This window comes from Pomacea canaliculata, linkage group LG11 (assembly GCF_003073045.1).
Source record: "Pomacea canaliculata isolate SZHN2017 linkage group LG11, ASM307304v1, whole genome shotgun sequence".
In the NCBI taxonomy this organism is placed as follows: Eukaryota; Metazoa; Mollusca; class Gastropoda; order Architaenioglossa; family Ampullariidae; genus Pomacea; species Pomacea canaliculata.
In genome coordinates, this window is record NC_037600.1 from 86526 (window position 1) to 110000 (window position 23475).

General features: G+C 40.7%; 2 protein-coding genes across 4 annotated transcripts in view; both read right to left on the reverse strand.

The window, feature by feature from the left end:
• The window catches only part of LOC112574652 (cubilin-like), a 50252-nt gene extending 40133 nt beyond the window's left edge, over window positions 1–10119 (reverse strand). The window contains exons 1-6 of the mRNA XM_025255848.1: window positions 9919–10119; window positions 8232–8301; window positions 4148–4195; window positions 2065–2310; window positions 749–850; window positions 138–353 (exon numbers count right to left, since the gene is read on the reverse strand). Of these exons, the coding sequence (XP_025111633.1) occupies window positions 138–353; window positions 749–850; window positions 2065–2310; window positions 4148–4195; window positions 8232–8283 (664 nt within the window). The 5' untranslated portion in view covers window positions 8284–8301; window positions 9919–10119. The remainder of the gene's footprint in view (window positions 1–137; window positions 354–748; window positions 851–2064; window positions 2311–4147; window positions 4196–8231; window positions 8302–9918) is intronic.
• A 7168-nt stretch (window positions 10120–17287) lies between these two features.
• LOC112575899 (hillarin-like) overlaps window positions 17288–23475 on the reverse strand; it is a 23617-nt gene continuing 17429 nt past the window's right edge. For all 3 annotated transcript variants that reach the window (XM_025258040.1, XM_025258039.1, XM_025258038.1), the window contains exons 12-14: window positions 20082–20371; window positions 18536–18718; window positions 17288–17961 (exon numbers count right to left, since the gene is read on the reverse strand). In XM_025258040.1, coding sequence (XP_025113825.1) covers window positions 17887–17961; window positions 18536–18718; window positions 20082–20371 — 548 coding nt within the window. In that variant the 3' untranslated portion in view covers window positions 17288–17886. The remainder of the gene's footprint in view (window positions 17962–18535; window positions 18719–20081; window positions 20372–23475) is intronic.

A 23475-nucleotide genomic window follows, 5' to 3' on the forward strand; every position in this document is an offset into this window, starting at 1 on the left:
TGCAAAAAGCGCAATAATACTGAAGTCCGGGCAGAAGTGTAACATCCTTCGTATGCCATTTCCATGCACAGACACTTCATCTCTAACTCCATCTCTCACCTTGTTCATCCTTCTCCAAGACACATGGCAAGACTTACCAGTCAGCTCTTGGGTAGCATTGAGATCAGTTGTAACATTCAGAGTGGCACCAGGTAAGTTGAAATTCCTGAAGGAAAGTGCCAGCTTAGAGTCTGTAGCTGACCCATTCATGGAGACTTTGTACTTACACTGGAAAGAACCCTGACTTGGGGAATACTCTGGTGACAGCAGCAGCACTAAGTTTCCAGGAGTAAGACTCTGGTCTTGCTCACAACCTAAATGGCAAAACATGCAAAGGTTAGACTCGGGTCAGTATAGCCTGGGCACAGAGTGATGAAGTTATGCTAACCTGGGTACAGTGTCATGGGGTCAGCAAGGCCTAAGCACAATATTTACACAGAGTAACAATTAGGTTTCAAGGACATGTTTAAGAGTAATGACAATGAGGCTGATAATTAATGTTAAGAAACAGAATAAAATGATGATCAATAAATAGGGATGTAAATAAAACCTTATGAACAAATGTAAAGACATTGGGCACATAGGAGTTGAGTCGATATTTATATACAAAGGCAGCAAAGAATGCACCTAACCACTATATACTCAAAGACTATCTAACAAAGACAAATTTTTTATGATTGTGCCCCTGGTGTCACACAATGTCACTCACCATGTAAGCTCAGCATAGCTGTGAAGTTGCTGCGGCTGTCATTACTGGTGATGTGAACCATAACTGTCGAGACGTTAGATGAGAAGACTGCTAGGAAGGGCTCTGTGACAAACAGGCTTAAAGGATTAATTCCACATTAATTCTAGTGTTTGTCAGATGTATGAAGGGGTGATTCTGCATTTGTCACAGAGAAGTTAATTTATGAAATAATTGCAGGGCTTCTGCTAAGGCTAAATTCTTTGGGGTCCCAGGGACCCCTTCTTCAGATTTCTAAGGGGTCCCAGGCTAACTCTAAGGGGTCCCTTTACAAAGTTGAAAAAAACCCCAAATCAACTACTTTGTTCAACTGCCTTTCAGGCACACAAAGCACTGTAATGTCTAGTCAGAAACGGTGAGATTTCAGTGCCATGAAGAGTGTGCAAGCATCTGTGATAAGCTTATGCTCACTGTACTTGGGGTGCTCACTTTCTTTCCGTTTCTGAGACGATGATTATAACCTCGCTGTCAACATCTTCGAACTCTTCCCAGTAAAGGAAGAAACTCAGTGCAAGGGAAGTGACTCTCACCTTGTAGCAGACGACAATAGATTGGGCTACGATGTCAGACACTACACTTACCAAATTTTGTATCTGTTCTTCGCCCAGATTTGAAGGGGTCCCCTGGGACCCCATTGACGAAAATTGAAGGGGTCCTCCGAACTTTTAATGCGTACTGGATGCAATTTTTTGCGTAAGCAGAAGCCCTGAATTGTTCATTTATAGTCTCAGCTGGACTCTGAAATGCTGCTTGTATTCGTATACAAACTGACAGCTAAGAGGGAAGACAAGAAATGCACTCTAACAACGTAACTTTTAAAAATAACATGAAAGAACAGAGACAACAGAACATAATATAATAGGAGAGTTGTCAAATACCACAGCCCATGCAAAGGTACGCTCATGTTTTTTTTACACAGAAGACAAACTTAAAATTAGGCCAAAGTGACCACAAGTAAACCTACAAAACACACACACGCGCGCGCAAGAGTGTGTAAGCAATCCAACACCATTAAAAAAGCTCCAGCTCAACAAGTAAGACCCGGTGAAGTGTTTCTTGAAATAAGCACTGAATGGCTGCACTGAAAAGCACAACAGCATTGTCAACTACAACCACACGGAAAAAAAGAAGGCATCATCTGCAATATTTCCTCCCTTGCCTAAGATGCCAGAGTACATGACACCTGTAACATTTCCTCCTTAGCCAGAGTACAACTGGATATCTGTAACATTTTTACCTTAGCCAGAGTACATGACATGTGCTGCCAATGACTATATTACCTCTGGTGCCGCTCATGTTGGCTACTATGTCAGCTGGGTTTAGGACACCAGAGACATTCCCATCATACAGTAGAAGGTAGTCATTTCCTTGCATGGCAAGAGATGAGAAAAGGAGTGTTGTCACGTTGGCATCAGATGCATTCCGTGTCAGGAGAAAATAACACTCATTGCCTGCTAACAGGCCAGCAGGAAGAGAGAGGATGGCATTGTCAGACATGACACGTGACTTGCAAGGCATAGGTTGAGCTGCAAATAAATAGACTGAGCATATATCTTAGGAAATGCTGAGTAAGATGTATAGATAACATGTGAACACATTAAAGTATAGAAAATATACAGGTAGTCCTCGGGTTACGACGGTCTCGAGTTACGTTGTTTCGTGGTTACGATGCTGTAAACGACGCTCATTCCGACTTACGAGGTTTAGCGTCGTAAGTCGAACTGCACGTGCGCCTCATTCCACGTGGGGCGGGAGTTGTAGAGTCCAGTACAGTACTGTGAAAGTGGATATCATAAGGCAATGTGAGAAGGGGGAAACATCAGCAGAAACTGGCAGGTCATTAGGACTTAGTCGTTCGACTGTCGCTACGGTTATCAAGGATAAAGATCGCATCCTTGAACATGTGACAGGATCTATTCCTATGAAAGCGACAGTGATAACAAAGCTGATAACAAAGGATAACAACGCGTACTGTACTGCACAATATTTTACTGTACTTATGTTTATTGATAATTATGTAGGGTCCTGTGTTACGATAGGTGTTTGGGTAGGATAAGTGTTTGCAGGACTGTACTGTTATTATGGTACAGTACTGTATGAACGTATGATCCGACTTATGTCGAAATTCGGTTTACGACGCCGCGTAAGAACGGATCAACGTCGTAAGTCGAGGACTACCTGTATATATACTAGGCTTCACAGTGATGTGGAACTGTAAGTAGGCACATACATGAGACTGGATGAAAGTACATATACTACACAGATCTCAACCCTGCAACGAGTTAGTTTCAGAGTTAATGTTAAAGGCTAACTTGATATGACACTGGGAGTTGGTGACATGTTAATACTACACCACTTTCATTATCCTGTCATGAAAATGTCTTGATGTTTAGTCATGTTTTTCAAAAAGTGTGAGATGACTGAACAGCGCAAAATGTCATTTCACAGCTTATAGAGGGTCATAGCACAGCTGACAGAAAGTATCATATCACAGATTAGTCCCCAAACAATGCAACTAAAGAAAATGAGAAATTACCATAGCAACAATGGAAATGGTACTTCAAACCCTTCCAAACTATCCATGTTAAAAAACTGGGATTGCTGCATACTACATTCTGCATGCAGGTTCTTTAATGTGTGCATAAAAATAAAAACTGGCTGCATACTGCTTTAGGTTCTTCAAGGCTCACACAGAATATAACCTAACTGCACTTCAGGTTCTTTGCAGGCTAAACTCCTTCTCTGACTTCCTGACTCACTACAATCCCAGCAGGTATCTCCCTACTTCTGTAGACACCCACCTCTTTTCCACTCCCAGGACGAGGACCAAAGCCTTTGGTAAATGCATGTTTGTGCATTCAGCATCAACTTGCTAGAACACCCTATCTCATGGAATGTGCAACCAGCAGATGATGCAGGCATTAAACCTAACTCTTCATACTCAAGTGTTTAAGCTACTAGTTGCAGTCTGCTTTTTTACCGTGTCATCTGTTGTTTTTACCATGGCTGCTTGTTGTACACACTTTACAGATCCTACCCCTTTCCATTGCTAATTGCTTAGCATGAGCTGTCATTGTTTTGACATTGTTTTGAGGTTTCATCATGAAGAACTGAAATCTATGATCATAAACCTACAAAGTAAAAGCATTAAGCACTGTGACAGGACAGAAAAGAATATAACACTGTGATGCCACAAAAAACAACAACAACAACAAAATCCGTAACTATGACTCTAAGAAACTCATACCAAAAGACTGCTAATGCCATGCAAAGAATGCTAACAATCCTTGTGACAGTGTTGATTCAAGCATCTCACTGCTTTATACATCTAGGATCATAGTGATACTGAACATTCAAACTCACCAGCACCATTGGCTGCCACAGGATCTGTTTGCAAGAGCATTGCTGAACCTGAAAAAAGCCATTAATCATTAGGCTTACATTGATCGCTAGGTCTGATTGCTAGCTTAATATTAATCTCTAACTTTATTAGCCTGTCAAGAAAGATTTTCTAAGTTATTTTTACTTTTGAAAAATATTCTTGGTAACGAATGGTTTTAAGCATGAGAATAACATTCCCTACCACATGAAATTCATCAAACATACAAAATAATACCCAACCATACAATATACATATACAATTATATCCTGTCTTGTAATATCCTGTTATCCTGTCTTGATTGGAGAGTGATGTCCCTTCGCCTAACTAGCTAGAGAGGGCAGCTCTTCATCACATTTCGTCTTGCCCGTTAATCTGCGTCAGGTTTTTGTGGTGGCAATCTATGGACCTGTGACATTATCACCTGTGTTTCTCAATTGGTTTCTTTGTCTTCACCACTTCCCTTATTTTTCTTGAGTATTTTCTTTCAGCTGTAATGTGTACGCCATCTTGCCCTATTTTAGATCTGTGAATCAGCGGTGTTCATTTTAGATTGTGATTCTTTTTCTGCAAACGTAACAAGCTGTGATGTTGTTCTGTCACAGCAGGATTCGTTACAAATACAGCAGTCTGAAACAGTAACTGTTCTAGCTTTGTGTGCAGCTGAAGTTCTAACAGGATTCATCCACATTTGTTGTTCCAAAAGACAGCTAACAGAGCACCATGGTTGTTCTAGTGGAAATCATTGACTTCAACACAGGCCTTGCTTTAAGCGTTGCTGTGTTGTCGTTGTGGTGGTTTTCCTTGAGACAGCCTGCAGGTGTACCTCCAGGACCCGGGCTGGCTGTACTACTGCTGAGTCTCCTCAGCATCTGCTGCTGCTGATGAAGAAAGATCCTCAGCAGCAATTCTCAACATGGTGATGACAGTAGAGTCATATGTTCAGTCTGCACCTCAGCAGCCAGCTCGTGGTGGTGGTGCTCAACCGCTACAAGGTCATCAGGGACGCACTGGTAAAAAATGCCAATGCCTTCTCCAACGGGCCATATAATTTTCTTCAGGATATCATAACACCAAAGGCGTTGTTGACACCTCTGGTGCGGTGTGGAAAGACCAAAGAAAAGTTACTCTAAACATCCAACGTGAGCTAGGGATAGGCAAAAATAGCCTGGTAGTAAAGTATGCTTGCCTAGCAAGCATTGTAAGAATAGGGTCCCTGCCATCCAGCCAGGCATGTCGTAAGAGGCGACTAAGGTGGACACCTCACCTAGAGGTAAAGTAGGTTGTGGTAGGGCTAACAACCCCACCATGTAAAAAAAGCCTGTTACCGAAACTAAAACCAGAGAATTCGTCACGGATAGCGACGGTAATGAAGCACACCAGGAGACTGGACTAATGACGGACAACAGCCAAACCCGAGAGGGAGCTGGCGCCCCGACAGTGGATTTACTGAAGCCGAGGCAAAAGTTGAGGGTGGGGTGCTGGAACGTCCAGACCTTGTACCAGACTGGCAGGATGCTCCAACTAGTCAAGGAGTTTGACAACTACAACTTGGACATCCTGGGAGTCAGTGAGGTCAGATGGACCAGCACTGGAAAGAGGAGACTAGCGTCAGGACATACCATCATGCTCTCAGGAAGATCAGACGGTCAGCACTCTGAAGGAGTGGCTCTACTCCTCAACAAGAAAACTGAAAAGGCACAGCTGGAATGGAAGCCTTATGGACCCAGGCTTTTGAGAGCAAGATTCCATTCAAAGTACACCAAGCTGACAGTGCTAGCTTGCTATGCACCAACAGAAGACTCCGAGACAGAAGACAAGGATGCTTTTTACGATCAGCTCCAGGCAGCCTCGGAGAGTGTTCGAGTCCATGATTGTTGCTCATCATCGGCGACCTCAATGCCAAGGTGGGAAGTGACAACACCTTCAGGGAGCATGTCATGGGCAAGCATGAAATTGGAACCATCAATGACAACGGAGAGAGACTGGCAGACTTTTGTGAAGAAAACAACCCACTCTTCCACACAACTTGCAACGTGGACATCACCAGATGGGATCACAAGGAACCAGATACACCTTGTCATCATCAACCAAAGATGGAGGAGCTCACTTCAAGATGTCAGAGCCTACAGAGGAGCAGACGTTGCCAGTGACCACACTCTTATGATAGTCGCAATTTCTCTAAAGCTACGTCGATCGCGAGGAAAACAGGCACGTCAGCAGAGAGTGGACTCTGGCAAACTGAAAAATCCAGCCACCAAACGGGCCTTTGCCATGGAAGTAAAGAACAGGTTCCAGGCTCTAGGAGACCAACAAGAGCTAACCTTAGATGACTTCAATCGAGTCTTACAGGAACAAGGAGAGAAAATACTGGGCTTGCAATGGAAAAAGAAAGAACAGTGGATCAGAGAAGAGACATGGAAGAAGATAGAAGAGAGAAAGTCAGCCAAACAAAAAATCAACAGCACTAGATCCGAACGCCTGAAGGAACAACACAGACAAAGATATACAACACTAAACAAAGAGGTAAAGAAGATGAAAAAACCGACAAGAGACTACACAGAGAAACTGGCAGATGAAGCTGAAAAAGAAGCAAGAAAAAATGACCTGAAGACACTGTACAAGATAAACAAACAGCTAAACAACGGGTTTAAGAACAGTGATGTGCCAGTGAAAGACATGAACGGTAATGTTATCGAGGGAGAGGCAGGAAAACTACAGCGCTGGAGGGAGCATTTTGAGTCAGTTCTGAACAGACCAGATCCCCCTCAGCTTGCAGACATCCAGCCAGCAGCTATAGACCTTGACATCTGCACAGACCATCCAAGCCTGGAAGAAGTGACAGCAGCAATCAAGACAATGAAGAGCAGCAAAGCACCAGGGGAAGATGGAATAACAGCAGAGATGTTAAAAGCAGATGTGAATGTCACAGCTCCCAACTGAAATCTTCAGGCAAGTTTGGGAATCCGGGCAGCTCCCTGATGCATGGAAGACAGGGCTCATCTTCAAGTTACCCAAGAAAGGAGATCTTGGAGACTGCAATGGTCTGGGTGAGACGCTGGCCAGAATGGAATTATTTCTATATCTGTCAACAATGGTATAATACTTCTGATTCCTGCCTCCGGAAACTGGAGAGCTTCCACCTTTGCAAGGCCTGATGAGATTATCCTATTCTCCTGAACATTTCAAGGTTTGAGCTGTGCCTAGGATGTCTTCCACAAAAGAAACATCTGAATAAAGACAGTAACAGAGCTGACATTACCATCTCAGAAGGCACCAAAACACATCTACAGTGATTCTGCAACTGTTTTTGAGATCAACATCAGTTCTGATTATGTTTGCATGGGTTTTTTTTTTAGTATGCGCTATGAGCCCATTTTTAATGGTGGGGGAAAAAGTGCTATACAAATTCAACATATTATTATTTATATACATACACAATAAGACACGAACTCTACAATTTTAAGGTAAACATCATACATTACACACATCAGGTTGTTTTATGCTTTAAAAAACAAATGAACACAAAACTTTATTTCTAGTGAGGATGTACTTTTTATGTTTAGTGAGGCTATCCATTCAGTCTCTCCAATAAGACGATATATGATAATAATATAATAATAATATGAATCATGCCCAAACATCCCTTGATGAAGATAATGAAAAAGTCAGAGCACAATTTACATTCTGATCAGTTAAGGTCACGCTATGTTTCATCGTTAGCCCGCACCATTATGCTGCCATATCTAGTCAATATTTGTTTTTAAGGTCTCATGAGCTGCAATGTTCAGTGAGGTTGTTTGACTCATCCACTAAAAGAAGAACAGCAAAAATAAAATTCTAAAAACAAAAAAACATGCTTTCATGCAACCAGAATTTAGTCAGCGGGAAAGGCTGGTAGAGAGAGCAATTATGGGATGCAGCTACAAATTATTGGCTGAACACGACTGATCCAACTGCATGACATCTGGCCAAAAGACAATGAACCAGATTCAAAGTTCAGAAAAAACTTCAGACAAAATACATGAAAATAAAAATAACTTAACATATTAAAAGAAGCATACTTACAATAAAAGATTCCAGCCAGCACCAATAGGTGCATACTGATTTGTTTATTCATGGAGCTCCTACTTTATACCTGTAGAGAGAAAATATAAAGGGTTAGTAAGATATTTACTAGCTACTGATTTACTGTTTAAGGGTCAGCACGCATCAAATTCAACAAAACAAACTTATTTATAATCCATATCCCTCTCTCCGACCAATCCAAACCCCAATACACGCAGGGGTTTAATCATAAATGTTATTCTACTTCATTGTTTCTGACATTGACTATGTCTATGATTATGCTGAACCCTAACATCTGTAAACATAGTTATAATATGAGAATATTAAATTTATACCTTATTGCATAACACTATCACACACAATTAATCTGTCTTTATACAGACCTTAACCTTTATCATAACAAAATTTTATGCTAATACCATATGTTTTTAATTGCAGATTTGTGCACTTTTTAATTTATAAAATCAAACAAATTAACATTTTTTTATTTAAAAAAAAATTGAAACATGGCTAAGTATTGCCTACTGGGACATTTGCCAAATTTATCTTATTAATCAACATACAGAAGAAAGCTAACCCTGACTCCTACTCTTCCCTTAGCATGTCAAGGCCAATCATTCAGCAATGGTATTTGCTGTAGTTTCTAGCTGTTCCTATTAACAAGGATAAATGGGTCACTTCCTCCAACTCCTCTTTAGCTATAAGACATAATTTCTATTAAAAGTTGATATTATTTTTAGAAACTAGTCTACGTCTGCTTTCTAATTATGTGATTTGGACAACTTTCCTCTCTGACTCAAGTATTCCAAATTTAGTGTGCATATAGTATATTACTGAATTACTTGTCACGTGCTAATACTCTATTACAAATAACACTCTTACAGTATAGCTGTTTATTTATTCTATCTAAATTTACTGCTTTTATGCCAAGCCAGTATCTTTTCATTTAGATGGCTTCTAAAACGAGGTTGCATGGGGCGATTTGTGAATTCTAAAATTCTACATTCATTATGAATGTTGTCTGATTATCCTTTGGACTCATTTTAATTAGCATATACTGTTCTTTGCAGTTTATGTACAACCATATATGGGTTGAGTAAACAGGATTTGACCCTGTTACTTTCTGCCGGATTTGATATGTGTGTTGTAAACTTGTTTTTTCTCCCCCCCGCCCTCTCTCTCCTACAAACACACCCAGCACTATATGTAAACCACATCCAAACAATTCTTGATGGAAGATAATTAATGCAGTCAGTGCACTATTTAAGTTCCGATCTTATGTTTAGGTCATTAACACGTGATTGTCACCCTCTCCCCCTTCACATACACAGGACATGTTACTGTCGGGACTTGGGTCGACCTGACCCCTGCACCAGGATGTCTAACAGCGCCATGACATGAAAAGTCTGTGGGTCGACACGGTGTATTCCTCTCTCTCTCTCTCACACACACAGAGAATGTGCATATACTATATAATATTACAGACACATATGCAGTATTTTCAGAGGCTGATAAAGCGGGATAGGAACGAAGAGCGCAGAATAACAATACAGTCAAATGCGTATTTTCCTTCTCCAATAACTCGCCTCACGTTTGCTAATTAATACAAAAGAAAATGTAAGCCGCGTATTTTTAACTCATTCCTGAACACATTCAATGTCAGACGTGCTGTAAGCAGTGTTCTCACCTTTACAGCCAAAACCCCGAATAGGCGCGCAAATGCAGCAGTTGCCTCTTGTACCGCTGGTCGTCTTGTAGTTTCGTTTCCCCGAGGAAGATAACAACCTCAAGTCAGCCCTCAGCTGGCCATCTTTGTCTGTGCAGTTTGCAGTCTCGAGATATTTGAGGATAGAGAGCGTTCGCAGTAGACAGCATACAGTAGTAGAGTAGGCGCTGTTAATAGAAGACAGTACTATATAGTAGACATTTAGCAGCAGACAGTAGTATAGTAAGCACTGTTAGCAGTAGACAGTACGTACTATATAGTAGACATTTAGCAGCAGACAGTAGTATAGTAAGCACTGTTAGTAGTAGACAGTACGTACTATATAGTAGACATTTAGCAGCAGACAGTACTGTATAGTAGATATTTAGCAGCAGACAGTACTGTATAGTAGATATTTAGCAGCAGACAGTACTGTATAGTAGATATTTAGCAGCAGACAGTACTGTATAGTAGATATTTAGCAGCAGACAGTACTGTATAGTAGACATTTAGTATAGTAAGCACTGTTAGTAGTAGACAGTACGTACTATATAGTAGACATTTAGCAGCAGACAGTAGTACAGTACCCAGCCTGCAAGAACTCTTGGGTCCCTCATGGGACCTCTTCGGGAAGAAAGTTGGGTCCCTCTCGGGTTTTGGAAGCGGGACCCTAAGGGGACCTCGTAGGGAATTCCCACGGGTTGCCATGTTTTCCCACGAAAGACCCACCCACCTTCCCACCAAAAAACCATTGCATACCCACCGATCGCCCATGAGAAGTCGTGTTTTCCCATCAAACTCCCAACTCCCACTCCCCTCTTGCTGCATTCCTCACCCTTTCTCACTTTTACTTACACTGGTACACAGGCTTGCACACCATGAAGAAAACATTCAACAGCTTTTCAAAATCTTGTTTCCTCACAACGCATAAATAGTATGCAAGAGATATTATTAAACAATTTTATTATTTACACCAAAAAACTATTTTAACAGTTTACATTATTTAAAGCATTAAAGTTGTTTTTGAACATAAGCATTCATCCAATTATTTACATAAAAATTGCAGTCAATAATTTTTTACCCCATGAAAGTTATTTTTGAAATAATTACTTATAACATAAAGTCAAACAATTTACATAAAAGATAGAAAAATATGACACCAAAAATCGATCCATGAGTGGTGGAATCCCTGTAGAAGAAAAGAAATAAGTTACAATGCATTTACATATTTTGATTTTTGCTATGTAAGTAGAACTAACCTCTCACATAGATGAAAGCTTAACTCTTTCTTTATGCACTCAACACGGGTGGCCGATTTTGCCCTGCTCACTTGTTACGCAGTATTTACATTGGGCTTATGCATTGTTGTAATTTTTTTTAGGCCTTTACAGCTCGTGGTTTAAAAGAAAAAATTAATAAATAAGATAGTTTAGGCCTTTATGAACACAATTATCTCCCTTACATGACGAAGGACGTACGTTTGAACGAAAGTCTCGCCGATATTCTACACTACCTGTCCTTTTCGATGGTACACATTGCGAACATCATGCATCTGAAACGTCGAATAACAAAAGAAAGAACATCCCAGAGGATATTCCTGCTTCAGATGAAGGAGAATTTGACCACGAATGGTGTAAAAATGGTTTTCATCTGCTCCCGAATTTTTTGTTTGAAATGTGTAAAAAAAAAAAAAAAATTTTCCAAACTTCACATAATATACCTAATTTTGGTTGGATTATCATAAAAGTGAGTTCACGAGCAAGATTACGGTAAAATTGTTCCACTTCTACACATTTTGATCTGTCATAATCAATTTAAATTGCTGTTCTATCTTGTTTAGTTATTTTTAATAATTTTTTGAAAAAGGGTAAATTCATGCGTACATGGGGGTTTGACCGCCTTTAGCCTTGTGTAAAGAAAGAGTTAAAGCTTTCATAAATCTACTAATTACTAGTGAGATTACAAGAACTTGAACAAGAGTGGAATAAAAAGATTTTTAAACGGTAATGTCTTGATGGCCATTTGTGTGTATAAGAAGTTTGGATAATATCTGAAAGTAACCAATTAATCTTTAGTACAAAAAGTAAAGTAAATAGGCCTACTGAATAAATCCACGAAGAATAAAAACAATGCTCACATTAATAATTTTAACTTGACAAACTCATTTTGTAATTCCACTCACCATTAGATGGCATCACCTTCGAATCATTCCTCAATCCATGTCTCTTGGACTGCAGCTGTGCACAAATAGAAATTGTAAGGTAGACTTAAATGCTATTGTACACAATAATAAATTTGTAAATGTAGAAAATAATACTTAGATTCACTATTTTTTTTAAATTGTTCGGAAACTTGTCCTTTTAAGTTCATATTGACGTACACCTCAAAGAAATCAAAACCAAACAAAAACTACACACCAATTAATATACTTCTCAGCTGAAGTGACTGGAAACTTTTTCCCCTTTGGTTCCACTGAGCCAACACTGAAGATAGCAGCCGTTTTAAAATTCTCCGTGCACGAGAGGTGCAGAACCTGTTAAAAAAAATCTTTAGTTGTTTCCACATGTAAAAATACTACAATACAAATGCGAAATAAATTAATTCACTGGATTGGATAAGTTTAAGATATAATGCTGAACCCTACTCCACTGATGAGGATCAATGGTTGCATGATGAATATAGCTACAAACCAGACCCAGTCTCTTAAATAAACCCTAGTGGGACTTCAGAGAAAATAATGGCATTAAGTGACTCAAATCACCAAGTTAATTAAGAGTTTAATCAAAGCTGTTCTTTATGAAAGTAGAACAATTTTAGTGGTCATAGTTAATAGACACACAGACTGCTCATTTTGACACCATGAAAAGCAAGTGACAGAATTATTTTTATAAATAAAATCTATGCATATAAAATACTACATTATTTTGTACTTCATAAAATGTGTATTATTTTTAATGCAAATATTACACTGACCACACATTCTTGTCAGGAGAGTTAACCTGTAAGCTGATGCTATGCCTGCCTGTTTGTTAAATGTTTATCAAGACTGTAAAGCATAACATACATATTAACTGATATATTAGCTAAAGCTAAAGGTAACATTTAAAAAAGGTGTCTAGTACTAACACATTATACTTAAATGACATACCACTTTTGTTCTAATTCATTTCTTCATCAGCTCCTCTTTCCCCATATTTTGAAGAAGCAGGGTGACCTGATTCAGTTTGTGAACTACATTCTGTAGTGTTTATCTCTGCTCATCAACTTTGCTGAGAACTCTGTTCAAAAATGTATTTGAAATCAAAATGTTACTTTTAGTCTTTAAAGTAATGACAAAACAAAACTATGGATGTAAGTCTATTGACAATTTTTTTAATTAACAGAAAATGTTTAGATGGATATAATAAGGATGTGCATGTACACCATTAAAAACACAAAACCTGTGCTTGTATAGTGATCATGAAATCATAGAGGGAGACAAAATAAACTTACTGGTAAAATTCACTGAGCCAGACCTAGTCAGTGTGATCTGCAATTAAAGATTGTTATAATTAGTTCTTTTTGTAAATCATGTAAAATAAACTGAAAAAATGGCATGCAGCATTTTAAAGACAAAGAAAATATATGTGATCAGATAAGTGATTGTTAGAAAAATGACAGACTTTGACAAAGTTCATTGCATAGCATTGGATTTCATACATTTTGTTTTAATTTCAAAGTGTATAAGTACAAAAATAAAATTCTTTCTTTTGCTTTGCATTAATTTTCCAAAATTTTAGTTGTTCAGAAAGCAATGTGATTGTCTCGTTGCTTTCCCCTAGAATGCACCAAGACGGACACAAACGTTTGGTAATCGCCGCACCACTGTTATTGAGAAAGCAGACGACGAATTTCAAGCATGACTCAATGAGTTCATGTCATAGATTTCAACTTCGAAGTTAATCATCAATGATACGAGAGATTGTGTGTGTGTGTACTTTACCTCTTGACTAGTTAATTTGAACCCATCATGCACTGTCCTCTTGCTTCCGCCAATCGTATTCGCGCTCAACATTTCGTTTCTGTAATTAGTAAATACGTGCAATTAGTAGGCAAGAGATACGATTAAGCAATTTGATTATTTACAACAAGAAGGATATGGTTAAACCATTTAAATTATCTACAGCACATATAGAAGACAGCGTCATGTAAAAGCGAGTTGCCAGTGGATGTATGTGTGAGACCTGCCGGGTACAACACGTGAAACATTTCACAAAAAGCACTACAATACTTATATATGATCATAAATTATTCATGACTATCCACTGTTATAAAGTATATTTGTTTTAATGGCATCTTTCACTTAACTTTATTAAGACTTACTTCAGAAATCGGCGGTGTTTCACTTGAAGATGGACGTACAGTTCAAAATGTCTGCGTGCCGGTCAAAGCTGAACCGGCCGATGTGACCTCTGATTAACCCGCAGGTACACGTGGGGGAAAAGAGGGTGGGGGGGGGGAAACAGCGGGTGGAAGGATGCGACACGATCACGTGGCTACCAAATCGAGAGCGGCTGAAGAAAAAAAGCGCGATGGACGCGTCAATTTAGGATCGAATTACACGCTTCCCATCCCAAAGTCTCACTTCCCTATCGGGGCCGTTCAAACACCCAAAGCCCATGCAGGCTGGGTAAGCACTGTTAGCAGCAGACAGTACGTACTATATAGTAGACATTTAGCAGCAGACAGTACTGTATAGTAGACATTTAGTATAGTAAGCACTGTTAGTAGTAGACAGTACGTACTATATAGTAGACATTTAGCAGCAGACAGTACTGTATAGTAGACATTTAGTATAGTAAGCACTGTTAGTAGTAGACAGTACTACTATATAGTAGACATTTAGCAGCAGACAGTAGTATAGTAAACACTGTTAGCAGTAGACAGTACGTACTATATAGTAGACATTTAGCAGCAGACAGTAGTATAGTAAGCACTGTTAGCAGTAGACAGTACGTACTATATAGTAGACATTTAGCAGCAGACAGTAGTATAGTAAGCACTGTTAGCAGTAGACAGTACGTACTATATAGTAGACATTTAGCAGCAGACAGTAGTATAGTAAACACTGTTAGCAGTAGACAGTACGTACTATATAGTAGACATTTAGCAGCAGACAGTAGTATAGTAAACACTGTTAGCAGTAGACAGTACGTACTATATAGTAGACATTTAGCAGCAGACAGTAGTATAGTAAACACTGTTAGCAGTAGACAGTACGTACTATATAGTAGACATTTAGCAGCAGACAGTAGTATAGGTCAGCGTGTACCGCTGCATAGACGTTATATCCACTGGCAGTGCTGTTCCCTCCACCCCGCATCCCCTTCCACCCTACGCGGCGCGGCGCGAGATGGAAAGCAACAGCGGGTGACGTAGTACCCAAAATGATTGTACAAACATTGGGTGACGTATTGCCCAAACTGAGTGTACAACAGTGGGTGACGTAGTACCCAAACTGTCCTGTACACACAGCGGGTGACGTAGTACCCAAACTGTCCTGTACACACAGCGGGTGACGTAGTACCCAAACTGTCCTGTACACACAGCGGGTGACGTAGTACCCAAACTGTCCTGTACACACAGCGGGTGACGTAGTACCCAAACTGTCCTGTACACACAGCGGGTGACGTAGTACCCAAACTGTCCTGTACACACAGCGGGTGACGTAGTACCCAAACTGTCCTGTACACACAGCGGGTGACGTAGTACCCAAACTGTCCTGTACACACAGCGGGTGACGTAGTACCCAAACTGTCCTGTACACACAGCGGGTGACGTAGTACCCAAACTGTCCCGTCTTGCTGGGTATGCAGGGCCGTGCTTAGGGGCAGGCGGACGAGGCATCTGCCTAGGGCCCCGCGCTTCAAGGGGCCCCGCTCAACTCAACCTCAACTACGACTGCAGACTGTACGGTTCCCTTCGTTGTAACCTATTGACGAACGTTACAAATAAATTAATCGTAGGCTTATGTTGTAATGTGTATGCAGCGTGCTGTCAATGATAAAAGACGAGATATCCCTGAGGAAAAAAGTGACTTTAGATCCCAACTAAAACCGTGTGATCGTGGCGTGAGGGCCCCGCACATGCCCTTTGCCTCGGGCCCCGCGGGGGCTAAGAACGGGCCTGTGGGTATGGCAGTAGAGCTCGGAGACTGAGTTAGCGAGAAGTACCTTAGTGCCCCTGCAATAGCGGCTCGATCGTGTCCTCAGCCTCTTCCCCCGCCCCAGGATCGAGTTAGGTGTTAGAGTTAGGTAGGCTAGGTAGGTAGGCTGGGTATAGATACGGTAGTTGTATGTGTAAATTATGTCAATAAATCTATGTCTTTGAACCTTGACTACCTGTGTCAGTGTCGTGTAGCTGAGGTGACGTGTACCACTAGCGGGAGAGAGTGTTGTCCGTATGTAGCAGCCACACAGCAGCAGAGAAAGAACACACGAGAAGGTCCGGCGGAATGGATGCACCGAAGAAAAGACACTTTAGTCAGAGAGAAAGTAAAGCAGGGTCTTTTGTAGACTCCAAAGTCGGCTGAGCTCGGGTGCGTGGTGGTTAGGATAGGCAAACAACAACAACAACACACACAACGTGAGGTAAAAGACTAGACGACGCACCCGACTAACGAAAGCTAGAATTCATGGTGGAAAATTCTCCTTGGAAGTTTCCTTCCTCTTCCGTGGAACACCAGAGAGGAAGGGACTGACGGCGCTAAGCTAAGGGCTAAGGATAGCATAGGGTGTGTTGGCCTTTTAGTAGCGAGCGAGGGTCAGTCAGTCCGGCTACAGCACTATAGTAAGCAGGGTTAGTAGTAGACACTACTATAGCAGGTACAGTTAGTGGTATATTGTCTCTATTTGCTGTTGGTATTAAACATCTGTTGACCCCGTCAGCAGTGCACAGGCCAACGCTTATGTTACAGTGTGTTGGTGTGTGTGTGTGTGTGTGTTTGAGAGAGAAATTATTCCATATCTAGGGGAGGTCAACGATGTACGTTGTTTGTTGCAGAGTTATCTAGACTTGTTGTATTTGTGTGCTTTATTAATTATTTACTAAATCTGATGTTGCATATCACTATTTTATCGCGTTCACTGGGATGCAGGCTGAAGAGAGATAATTAATTTCACGAAAAGATGAACAACTTTCGTAGGAATGTTTCAATTAAAGATCACACACGTCGTTTGCTTAAAATAAAAGTCGCAAACATGTAATAGAGTAAATAGACTAAATGTCAGATAACAAACACATCCATACTGCTACCCACAGCTGGATAGCAAAGCACATAAAGTTCTGCCCGGTAATAAAACGAGATTCAATCTTCAGAGAGAGTAAGAAACTTTATTAAAATTTATAATCTTATACAAGTAAACGTTTCGGAAAATGATGCAAAGAATATTCCAAACCCTGACAATGTCCACATCCTCTCTGTACTGCCATATAGCCATGAAGAAATTATCTATAACCACTGTTCTTGTCATTGTATCTTGAATACACAGTTACAACTATGACATCACGCTAACGGGATTTTGTTTGTTTGTTTGTTTGTTTGTTTGTTTGTTTGTTTTTGTTTTTAGTAGGAAAAGAGAGCTGGCAGTTGATTTTAATAGTCACACACACCACACAAAAAAATGAATAAACATACATGTAAATGATAATAATAAAACCAAAGTTAGTTCTGAAAAGGGCTTGACAAAGATGAAGCTAAGCTAACCCTGAAATAAGTTTCACGATGGTGAAGAATCATTAGTTGTCAGGGTGAGGGTTAGGCCCCACAATGGTGAAAACATCACTAGCATGAACTCGGCCTCACTTCACAGTCAAAAGCTGTTTGCGATGAAACTTCATGAGCTGGCATGAGCTGGGCACCCCAGCGGACGAACAAAAACTGCGATGAAGTGGTCCGACCATCTGTCATCATCAAGTGCTTGTCGTCTGCTTCATCTGAGTTCGCATGGCTTCTCGCCCACAGATCTCCTCCGTCGTTACCTGCACCTGCCCGGCAAAGCCTTCAGTCAGGTACATCTCACAGAAACGATGATGATGATGATGATGAGGAGGAGGAGGAGGAGGAGGAGGATTTGTGTCGCGCATACTCATGCTCGTCCCAGCCACAACCAGGTACACCTAGGTACACTCAGGTAGACTTCACGTACAGTCAGTTAAACATTACAGCAAAGCCTTCAGTCATGAAGCTCGTACAGACAGACGCCATATGCGACTACACAACTCTCTTCCCAGTCACACGCCCTCACCGGCTCCACTTAATAATGAAATGCATGAATTACTTGACGAGGATCAGCACACGAACCTACTCTTGCACTCTCCACCATCTTAGTGAAGAGGCTTGAATAATATGGGCAAGTGCACCTACTCCTGCATGTCTCACCATCTTTACTTTAATAACGAGACTCAATAACAGTGTAGAGTGTAGAGTGTAGACCATCACACAAGCCCACTCCCACACCCCTCCCTCACCATCGCTATGAAGACTACAAGGTTTGAATGGTGTCCCCAGACATCGCTATGGAGACTACAAGGTTTGAATGGTGTCAAATGTCACACTAACCCACTCCAGAAGGAGAGCGGCGCATGCGCTGTTCTCCTTGCGTAGCAGGTCGACTTGACACTGGCGGACGTGGTGCGCAGCCAGCTCGGCCTGCTTGACCTTTACCCTACTGTAGTCCAACTCCACAAGCTGCTGCTTGAGCTCACTCTTCCGCTGCACTAGGTTCTGCACGTTGCTCCACTCCTGATACACGGCAGGCACACGCACACGTGCACACACACACACAAACGCACACACGCATACACACACACACACACACACGCACACGCACACACACGCACACACACACACGCACGCACACGCACACACACACGCACACACACACACACAAACGCACACAAACACACAAACGCACACACGCACGCACAGTATTGTAACCATTCGCGGTTCGTTTAGTGAGGGGACAGTTTCTCCCTACATACCATTCGTAGCAGAGAAGTTAGCAGGGATGCGTGATTATATTGGACTACAAATACGAGATGAGTAATATTTATAACACATTATTCTCACACATTATTCTCACACATTATTCTCACACATTATTCTCACACATTATTCTCACACGTTATTCTCACACAGATACCTGTTTTAATATTTAATTATCTTATGGCACAAGATTTACATTATACACCTACGTGTCCCAGTCTTTAATCTTAATGACATAATCATCCTGACACAGAATACATCATTCAGCCTGAGCTGTTCTCACGAAAAAACCTCTTGGATAGGATACAGATGTCTACACAGTAATAGGATACAGTCATCTACACATTAATGTCATACAGTCATCTACACATTAATGTCATACAGTCATCTACACATTATTGTCATACAGTCATCTACACATTATTAGGATACAATTAGTTACACTCATCAATAGACATAGCAGCTAGCATCATCAATATAACACAATTATCCACACATTACTAAGATATAGTTACACTCATCAATAGACATAGCAGCTAGCATCATTAATATAAGACAATTATCTACACATTACTAAGATATAGTTACACTCAATAATAGACATAACAGCTACCGTAACAACAATATTAAAACTTTTTCATAAATAAACACTAGTATAAAAGACAGAAAAAACTATAGACAAATTTATACTCAAACTCGTGAATTCTGTCCTTACCAGTTGCCTGAGGTGCTGCTAGAAACACATCTTTGTGGGAAATATTTCTCCAGGCTGTCTTCTGATAAGCATTGCTTTCATATCATCGGGTACTCAATGCTTACTTGCTTTTGGTGTTTGCATGATGCTGATCTTATTGTATTTGTTTCGTTGTATTGTACGATGCTGGTTTTACTGAGCTCTTGCAAGATCTGTTTGAAACTCTGAATTAGTATTGCTACCTTGTGAAATCTATCAGCTGTAGTACTGTCACGTGTGTGATGGAATTAATCTGGATTCTAGTTATCACCTTTCACATTCAGTCCTTATCTAGGCTGACTATCTCTTCTTTGTCAAAATGACTTATCTTCTCCAAATGTCTCTTTTCTTCTCTCACAAGTACCCCGCAATATTTTTGACACTTACCCACAATTCTTTTTCTTCTTCCCCCAGGAGAATGAGAGTGGCCATCAAGGTGGAGTGCAGGTGAGGGTTTGGTCTGCCGCGAGTGTTGACGAGGGCCGCCAGATCCAGTGACGTCAAACTGCGCACGTCACGCACCACACGCTGTAGTTGCTGTAGCTGAGTCTGCAAGGTGACGGCACGAGTGTAGAAGTCCTGCTGCTGTAGCTGTGCGGCCAGACACGACGCGTGCACACCTGTCACTGCCTGCTCCAGCGCCGCCAACGACCGCTGGTAGTACGCCTCGCACACCGCTGTACACAGTCGTACACGTCACGTGTTCGAACCTTATGTACTACCACACTCACGCAGTACCGTCACACTAGGACGGGAATATCGCCATGACTATAGACACGCATATGATTAGAGACATGAACTAAGAAGATGTGGTTCTATGCACATTCAACGAGAGTGAGCATTGAGTATAGACACGTATAATGAGAGTGAGCATTGAGTATAGACACGTATAATGAGAGTGAACATTGAGTATAGACACGTATAATGAGAGTAAATATTCATTATAGACACGTATAATGAGAGTGGGCATTGAGTATAGACACGTATAATGAGAGTGAGCATTGAGTATAGACACGTATAATGAGAGTGAGCATTGAGTATAGACACGTATAATGAGAGTGAGCATTGAGTATAGACACGTATAATGAGAGTGAACATTGAGTATAGACACGTATAATGAGAGTAAATATTCATTATAGACACGTATAATGAGAGTGAGCATTGAGTATAGACACGTATAATGAGAGTGAGCATTGAGTATAGACACGTATAATGAGAGCATTGAGCACTTGAGTATAGACACGTATAATGAGAGTGAGCATTGAGTATAGACACGTATAATGAGAGTGAGCATTGAGTATAGACACGTATAATGAGAGTGAGCATTGAGTATAGACACCGTATAATGAGAGTGAGCATTGAGTATAGACACGTATAATGAGAGTGAGCATTGAGTATAGACACGTATAATGAGAGTGAGCATTGAGTATAGACACGTATAATGAGAGTGAGCATTGAGTATAGACACGTATAATGAGAGTGAGCATTGAGTATAGACACGTATAATGAGAGTGAGCATTGAGTATAGACACCTGTAATGAGAGTGAGCATTGAGTATAGACACCTGTAATGAGAGTGAGCATTGAGTATAGACACGTATAATGAGAGTGAGCATTGAGTATAGACACGTATAATGAGAGTGAGCATTGAGTATAGACACGTATAATGAGAGTGAGCATTGAGTATAGACACCTGTAATGAGAGTGAGCATTGAGTATAGACACGTATAATGAGAGTGAGCATTGAGTATAGACACGTATAATGAGAGTGAGCATTGAGTATAGACACGTATAATGAGAGTGAGCATTGAGTATAGACACGTATAATGAGAGTGAGCATTGAGTATAGACACGTATAATGAGAGTGAGCATTGAGTATAGACACCTGTAATGAGAGTGAGCATTGAGTATAGACACGTATAATGAGAGTGAGCATTGAGTATAGACACGAATGAGAGTGAGCATTGAGTATAGACACGTATAATGAGAGTGAGCATTGAGTATAGACACGTATAATGAGAGTGAGCATTGAGTATAGACACGTATAATGAGAGTGAGCATTGAGTATAGACACGTATAATGAGAGTGAGCATTGAGTATAGACACGTATAATGAGAGTGAGCATTGAGTATAGACACTGTATAATGAGAGTGAGCATTGAGTATAGACACGTATAATGAGAGTGAGCATTGAGTATAGACACGTATAATGAGAGTGAGCATTGAGTATAGACACTATAATGAGAGTGAGCATTGAGTATAGACACGTATAATGAGAGTGAGCATTGAGTATAGACACGTATAATGAGAGTGAGCATTGAGTATAGACACGTATAATGAGAGTGAGCATTGAGTATAGACACCTGTAATGAGAGTGAGCATTGAGTATAGACACGTATAATGAGAGTGAGCATTGAGTATAGACACGTATAATGAGAGTGAGCATTGAGTATAGACACGTATAATGAGAGTGAGCATTGAGTATAGACACGTATAATGAGAGTGAGCATTGAGTATAGACACGTATAATGAGAGTGAGCATTGAGTATAGACACGTATAATGAGAGTAAATATTCATCATAGACACGTATAATGAGAGTGAGCATTGAGTATAGACACCTGTAATGAGAGTGAGCATTGAGTATAGACACGTATAATGAGAGTGAGCATTGAGTATAGACACGTATAATGAGAGTGAGCATTGAGTATAGACAGTATAATGAGAGTGAGCATTGAGTATAGACACGCATAATGAGAGTGAGCATTGAGTATAGACACGTATAATGAGAGTGAGCATTGAGTATAGACACGTATAATGAGAGTGAGCATTGAGTATAGACACGTATAATGAGAGTGAGCATTGAGTATAGACACGTATAATGAGAGTGAGCTTTCAGTATAGACACGTATAATGAGTGTGAGCATTGAGTATAGACACGTATAATGAGAGTGAGCATTGAGTATAGACACGTATAATGAGAGTGAGCATTGAGTATAGACACGTATAATGAGAGTGAGCATTGAGTATAGACACGTATAATGAGAGTGAGCATTGAGTATAGACACGTATAATGAGTGTGAGCATTGAGTATAGACACGTATAACGAGTGCATACACACGATTATGATCATACATGAGTAACGAACTCAAGACACGTGCAGTGAAGTGACGTGCTGCAAACGCACACAAGACTGCTATCGTGTGGTAAGCGCCATCTGTGAGCAGCAGAGTTGCAGCTGCAGGAAGATGACGTAATGGGTGGCCACACTGCCGTGAGATAACCAACTGTTTGGTGTTGCTTTGTTTTCTAGAAGTGCAACGGCTGTGGGAGAAAAGTTATCACGTGTCAAGACCTGAATCGCATGTCCTAGAAGGGGATGGGGTCGGTGGACAGGATACTGCCGGCTGGGTCAGGGGTCAATGTCTGGGCCAGGGCAATGTTGACAGTGGTCAGCGCCGTCTACAGAGCCCACGTGTCGCAATGTTAGAGGCAGGGTGCAGAAAGGAGTAGGACTAGGGTGAGTTGTTTTCGCAATCGGGTGTTTGAGTATTCAGTCAGTGTACAGTTCCACAAGGACAAATATTTTCATTGTAACAAAATAACAAAGGCTTCACTCTCTAAGGGCGCCGCAAACACTTGATATTGCTTTGGGTGAGAGTTCTCAGCTACAAGAAACAGCCTAATCAAAAATAACAATTTGGAGGACGAATTGATGAACTTTGACCCTAAATTTTATTCATTTGTCATCCCCACCACTGACTGCAGAACACAAAAGTCGACAC